Source organism: Vidua chalybeata, chromosome 16, assembly GCF_026979565.1.
Source record: "Vidua chalybeata isolate OUT-0048 chromosome 16, bVidCha1 merged haplotype, whole genome shotgun sequence".
NCBI lineage: Eukaryota > Metazoa > Chordata > Aves > Passeriformes > Viduidae > Vidua > Vidua chalybeata.
This window is the reverse complement of record NC_071545.1, coordinates 10,514,099-10,521,001: the sequence shown is the minus strand read 5'-3', so window position 1 is coordinate 10,521,001 and position 6,903 is coordinate 10,514,099. Positions and strand designations below refer to the sequence as shown.

The 6,903-nt window shown below is 44.1% G+C and overlaps 1 protein-coding gene across 1 annotated transcript; it reads right to left on the bottom strand.

Moving 5' to 3' along the window:
• Window positions 1–2,521: 2,521 nt before the first annotated feature.
• FOXL3 (forkhead box L3) lies at window positions 2,522–6,590 on the bottom strand. The gene is made up of 3 exons (XM_053957747.1): window positions 6,484–6,590; window positions 5,580–5,748; window positions 2,522–5,231 (listed from the first exon to the last, which is right to left on the bottom strand). The coding sequence occupies exons 1-3, from the start codon at window positions 6,588–6,590 to the stop codon at window positions 4,749–4,751; spliced, it is 759 nt and encodes a 252-aa protein (XP_053813722.1). The 3' UTR covers window positions 2,522–4,748.
• Between the last annotated feature and the right edge of the window lie 313 nt (window positions 6,591–6,903).

The following is a 6,903-nucleotide window of genomic DNA, read 5'->3' as shown; positions in this document are numbered from 1 at the left end:
AGATGAGAGATGTTGGGTAGAGAGATGCAAAGGTCGGATTCACACACGCTGTTTCAATTCCAGAGGTAATCACACCAAAGTTAACAGATTTGCAAGGATTTACACCCTCACAGAAGGGAGGAGAACATGGCCCAGAAGAGACAGAGAGGGGAGAGGCCAGCTGGAATGAGCAGCCCAGGATTTCCATGTTTTGACTTTGGGATCTGCAGGGCTGATCACAGACAGGGATTTGTGTTACACTGCCAGAGCTGAGGGTTCAGGTCCCTGTGTGCTCACGGGTGTGTGGTGGAGGTTCCCTCTTTTTCCCTGAGACTGAGTGCAGCTGGACTTGAATTTACAGCAGAGACTTGACACACAACCCCAAGAGCCCTTGAGATACCAGCTGTGTACTACTGGAAGATGTGGAGCAAAGTTTTTCCCCGAGGCTCTTCCCTCCAAACCCCTTCCCCTCTCACTGTGTCCTCTGTTGCTAGAGAGTGGGAGAAACTCACAAGATTCAGACCTGAACAGGCAAGTGGTAGACAAAAGAGAAACCCTCTGTGACCAGAAAACAGTGCAGAAATCAGGATTGGGTTTTGAGGGAGAAACCAACCTGCTGAGTGGCTGAGGAATGCAGTGGCAATTCAGGCCATGGCATGGAGCACAACAAAGCAAAGGCATGGGGAGAGCCAGCTCTCCAGGGTGGGTTGACCTTCAAATGCTCTTTGAGCACAGCTTCTCTTTACATGAGGAGCTAATAGGTCTCAGCTAAGAGAGACTAGTAAGATCTGATTGGCAGAAAAATAGGGGAACTTGGCTTTACTGACAAAGAAAAGGTTTGTTTTCAGCTATCCCAGTCTGCATTAATGCTCCCATAATGTGCAGGAGGTTCTGCTGAGGGAGAGGTAAACTGCTGGCCTGCCTTGGGTGTTATCTGGCCTCTCTTCACTGGAGGAGAAAAGATGCATCCTTGCATCCTTGCCCAAGTACTTTGAGCTTCATTCTAAGGCTGATGATTATTTTGCTGCACAAAAACCACTTTTGTGACACCAGTGGCAAAAGCCTGAGAAATTAAATCAGTAGAAGTGAAATCGCTGCATAATAACCTGGCGTGGCTCCATCAAAATCTTTGTTTTGTGATGGGAAGCCTGCCTTTAGAAGGATAAACAAACAACCCCCCTCCAGGGTCCCTCAGTGAGGCCAAGCCTTGCCTCTCCCCAGAAAGAAACCTTTCATCTTTCCTTTGCAAAGGTATTTATGATCCTGAAGGGAGAGCTCTAAAGGCTTGCTCCCCCTCTCAGTGCCCCCAGCCCAGCAGGCAGGAGCTGCTGTCCCACAGCCTCCTCCTGCCTCAGCCCAGCCTTGGGACAGGGTCAGCCCCCACGTGAGGCACCTCTGCTGGGCTCAGGAGACCCACGGCTCATTCTGGGTCTCTCTCTGCAGCCAGGAAGGTGCCATGAGATGAGGAATTGAGCCAACACCTTCTCCCAGCCTGGCCAGCCTGCTGATGGTCCTGGAAGGGTGCAGAGCCTTGCCCTGCGCTGCTCATCCCTGGCTTCAGCTCAGCTTTGAACCCCGGTGCCAAACGGGAAAATATTCACCTGCTTCGACACGGGGCAAAGAGGGATGCTCCTGTGAGATTTTCTTTTTTTTTTTTCCTTTATGCAAGTGGCAGGCTGTGATGGAGCTGAAGAAATAGCTCTTGATTCAGAGCAGAAAGAAACCCAGACTTTTCCCCCTCTTCCCTGAGAAAAAGTAATTTACGTAAATTTATCCACGGCCAGCACACGGCAATAGCTCACAACTTTGTTAATGGAAACCTGGTGATCCATAACACTTGTGTGGGAGATATTTGCTCGGGGGTAATACAATATTAATGTTAATATCAATGATCGATCAGAGGATTTGCAAGAAAGGCATAAAGTATTTAATTATAATTACATTGGGAATGGCTTTGTAATGGCTACGACATTTGAATAAGGTCACGTCTAGCCCTCACCCCTGTTATGTTGTTCTATATTAAATGCCATTCACTTTAACTGCTGGAAACCTTTCTGGAGTCGTCAGAATATAATATACTGGGTAAATTGAAATATGTCCCTTCATTTTTCGAAATATGATTGATATCCTTTGCAAAACAAATGTTAACACCTATTTGTACACAAATTTCTTTGATTATATGTTAGGGAAACTAAATTATGACAGTCTTTCCTAGCAGGCACTTTACTGTGAGCAAAGGACATGGCTATTTGTGAATATTAATTCATCTTACAGAAAATGGCTTTGGGTCTCTGCTGTAAATCCACTTGGGTGTATTTCTGCCTTTCCTAATGCATTAATTCTACATTGATTAGTAGCCATAAACTGCTTCTCCACTGGTCTCAGCAGCCCACAATGTTCACCTCACCCAGGTGTTCCTCAGGAGGAACTTTTGCTGTCACTGAATTATCTCTTGTTAACAGCATCAACCAAGAACACATAGTAACAATCATATTTGCATGTTTCACAGCAGAAAATATGTATTTCAAATATACTGCAGGTGTGTACCATAACTTTCAGCCCAACAGCAGCATTGCCATGTTTAAAACAATCAGGAAAAAAAAGATCTGTGCATAAAACAGAGTATTTATCTGTAGGCAGGATCCCAGAGGTGCACAAGTACCCACCCACAATGAGTGCATGCAAACACTGAAGCACTAAGTGAGGACATGCTCTTCCCACACCTATTTACTACTGAGCATAAACACCAAAGGAGCAAATTCTCGTCCCTCTTCAAATGAGAATCCATCTGTGCAGTCCCCCCAGAGGTTTTCTTCTTTTTCTAACATCAATGTAAACAGCAGATCAATCAGGTCTGAAGAGACAAATTTTGCTTTCAGATTTTCACCCAGAATAACTGCTGATTCACAGAGAATTGAAAGCTCCCATTTGAAGGCAGAATTTGGTCTCAATAAATCATCCCTTCAAAGTTTGGAAGACATACAGTGATGTAATTGACATGATTTTCCATTTCCTCTTTTCTGAAGAAGAAGCAAAGACTTTTGCGTGCTGTAGAAATTCTTGAAGAGAGAACAAGTTTTATAGTTTTCCAAAAAATGGGCATTTATTACCAATCAGTGTGAAATACCACTGCTGGTAAATTTTAAGTATATGGCAGGAGTTTCAGCATCATGACAACATACATCATGCATTTTTACAACATATAAGTGCAGTGATATTGCTCCCTTTCTCAATAACAATATATAAGAATATATAGTATAAATGTACAGTATATATTAGACACAATGTAAAATAACTTAGTGAAATGCCAAAGCTTCTGCATAAAAATTCAAGTCATGCCTGAGCATACCTCTATGCTGAATTTTATCTCATATACCTTCATTTACCTTCAGTTCCTGTTGCAAAGATAATTCTATCACTGTATTTAATTGCTTAAAACCATCAGAATTCTTATCCTTTTTTTCCTTTTATCTGCAGTAGGTGAAGACTGTAATAGCCAAGTCAAAGCCAGGATTTTGTGGAGCCTTTGCTAACACTGTTTATGTTCTGGGAAGCAATTCATTGTGAACAAGTTGTATAAAAGCAACTTCTTAAAAGCTCATTACAGTTCATCATTGTCCATCAGGTTCTGTTCCAAAATATCCCACTGCATGTATGGTAATGAAATGGTAATGAAGTGGCTTTCTCAGAAATGGAGCTCATGAGCTAACATTGATATCTGGAAATTATAAATCTCACCAGTTTAGCTGAAATCATATCAAGCACCACTTTGGTAATTGCTTGCAAGAAGGATCAATAAAAATCTGTTTAATGGGGATATGCAACTTGTCTCAGAGCAGGTAGGTGGAATTTTAGCTTTGCTCAACACTCGACAGAGATTTTTGCAGTGCCAGGTTTCCCTTCACACTTGCTAAATGAAATATGGTCAAGGACTTTTCTGCAGCATCTCAGGAAGATTTCTGATAGTACAAGGGAAAAAGTATTGGGGCTTTTTTTAACCAAGGCATTAAGAGACTCTTTGACTGTCACATTACATATCAAAGTCTACCAGAGTTCAGCATCCATGTAATTAGCTCTCTTGGAATTATTTTAAATACAACTTGACTTCAACAATTTAAACAATTCTGCCCTGAATATAAACAAAAATATACTTGAAATACTTATCAGTAACTACATTCCCTAATGAACAATGAATTAAAGCTGCAAAACAGTTTGAAGTATGATGTTAAAAGAAAAAAATAAGGGAAGACAGGGCGATTTTCTGTAATTCCTTTTAAGAAACAAATTTCCACCCCCTCGCCCCCCTACATTCCCAGCCAGTGTAAGTCGACAGAATTACACTGTTTTAGATCAGCTTAAGTTCTGACCTATATACTCCAGTGGAGTTAATCCTAATTTCCACCACTGCAAGTGGGATCCAATTCACTTTGTCTTTCATAAAGCAGTGGATGATAAGCAAGTCTCTTCTCTGTCGGATTCTGCTTGAGAAAGGAAATTCTTTGTGGTGCTAAATGATGTCCATGACAGTTTATAAAATAAAGCTGGAATTTCATAAATTTCAGCATGGTGAAAACCTATACTGGTAACAGTTATTTATGCTTTAATCATAGCAAAGTTCCTTGGGTACAGACAGGGCATCAGCTGGTGAGTCTGTAACCCTTTCTGAGCACGGCTTGGGAGGAAAATGAGGAGGCAGGCGGCTGATCTTCAGTGACATGAGGCTGCTGAACACACTGTGACTCAGACTTTGTTACCATGAAAAAATAACATCACATTGTCCAGAACTGGAGATTAATATGTGGGGCCTCCAGTAGGTGATATTTATTTTCTTGCATGTTATATTGAGATCTCAGGACAGGCAAAGGGTCGGGGGCTGAAAGGATGTAATCGATGCTAAATTTGATTTCAGAATCCGATTTTGCTAAGGAGGAATTGCTTAGGCTCTGCCTGTTGGTCACGCTGTTTGGAGCAAACCCACAAGGCTCCAGAAGTTTTGGGCCCGGTTCAATTCTTTCATGTTTACTTTCAGAAGAGGAAATGTTGTTCAAAGCAGAGTCCACAGACGAGATACTGGGGGATGAAGGACTTTTCCCTCTGCTCGGTCTCTGCTCCTTGTGTTCCCTTTTCACGTTCCTCCTCCTCCGTCTTCTCCTGTAATTCCCATTTTCAAAGAGATCCAGCATGGATTCGCATCCTGCTGCAAAGCTCCAATAGTTTCCTTTCCCCTTCTCATTCCCTTCTGTTCTGGGAACCTGTATTTATTTAAAGGCAGTTCAGTGTTTGCATGTGTTACAGATGCTGCTGTTTAGCATCTGCATTCATTTACATTTAAGAATGGTGTAAACACATATGACAAGACTTTTAAGCCTATTCTCTGTCATTATATGAGTAAGATGTAAGCCCCATCCTCTTCAATTTGTTATCTATTAGCATAGATCAGACAAGGATATATTCCTTATCTCTGTAATTGACAACTCAGATTTTAAGTGATTTGCAGCTCAGCTGTTTGTTTCCCTTCTTTCCTAGTGATGAGATTATTGCTGCCTATAATTTTTTAGCCAAGCACAGTGTGTATGTAAATACACAGTAACTGATCTTACCTTCACAAAACAACTGTTAAGCGATAAGTTATGTCGGATGGAGTTCTGCCAGGCTCTTTGATTTGATCTGTAGTAAGGAAATTTCTTCATTATAAAGTCATAAATGCCAGAGAGGGTGACTTTATTTGAAGGGCTTTGCTGGATGGCCATTGCAATTAAGGCAATGTAGCTGGAAAAAGGAAAACTTGCTGTTACACCATCGCCCTACTCACAGACTCAGTTTTTAGGACCACATGGGTACATGTGTGCCTATATCCTGCTTCCAAAATTCCCCCGGTGGCTCTGAGCCCTGACCCAAGGGAGAAGTCCTGAGTGTGGTCACTGCCTGTCCTCTGGGAGCCCCAGGTGACACGGCAGGGTCACTGCCAGGCGTTGAGCCCTCAGGGCTGCCTGCCCTGGCACTCAGTGCAGGGGACAGGATCAATCGCACGCCTCTGCAACTCCGTCTGAAAAGTTTCCCTGAGCAGGAAGGCTGCAGTGAGGCAGAGCAGGCTCAGAGTCACTGTCACTGGAGACCAGCCCTGCTCATGGAAAGGACCTTGGGTGTCCCTGTAAACACTTACAACCTGCCTCTTCCCACCACACCGGGATTTTCTGCATCCAGTTCACCTCTGGGCACATTTAACATTTAATTCCCTTCTCCCAGGGGTCCTGGAGGTTGGAGACTGTCTGAGATCTGGAGTCCTTAGGGCATGCCAGAGTTGCTGTGACCCCTCATGGGAGGAAACAAATCATGAACACTTCACACACAGAAAGGGGGAAACCTGCCCACTGCAGCGCCTGCACCAGGGCCAGACCCATTGCACACACCTGGCCCCCTGCTTCCCTGAGAGCTGTGATCCCACCAGCCCAGAGCTCAGAAACCTCACCACAGACAGGGGGACTTGGAAAAACTTCATCTTACCTGTACGCTGGTCTGGTGAATTTCTTCTCTTCGTCAGAACTACAGGTAGGATAATCATCCCCATCATAATTGAAGCAGTTATAGGGGTACTGCGTGTTGTCAAACATCGTCCTGCTCCTTGCTCAGCTCCTGTGGAGTGAGAGAGATGGAGTGATGTTTCTCAGAGCTCGGACTCCCTCCTCCCTTCTTCCCTCCCCTCTGTCTGTCTTATTCCCTCTCTCCCCCCTCCTCACACTCTCTCTCCTCCGTGCACACACACTCTCCGTGATGGGGTGGGGATTGTTTTTGCAATTCTCGCGTGCCAGGCAGCCCCTCTGTTGGGATATTATTTTTTGGGGGGTGCTGTTCTTGCTGTTGCTGCTGTTGCCCCCAGCGGGGTGGCACGGGCAGGCTGCCGGGGCTGTGGGCTGGGGTGAACCT

Excerpts from the sequence above, each read along its gene's own strand:
- FOXL3 (XM_053957747.1), bottom strand. The coding sequence starts at position 6,590 with ATGTTTGACAACACGCAGTACCCCTATAACTGCTTCAATTATGATGGG. Across the intron at positions 5,749-6,483 it reads TTCACCAGACCAGCGTACAG|CTACATTGCCTTAATTGCAA; the intron begins GTAAGATGAAGT and ends TCCTTTTTCCAG. Across the intron at positions 5,232-5,579 it reads TTAACAGTTGTTTTGTGAAG|GTTCCCAGAACAGAAGGGAA; the intron begins GTAAGATCAGTT and ends AAATAAATACAG.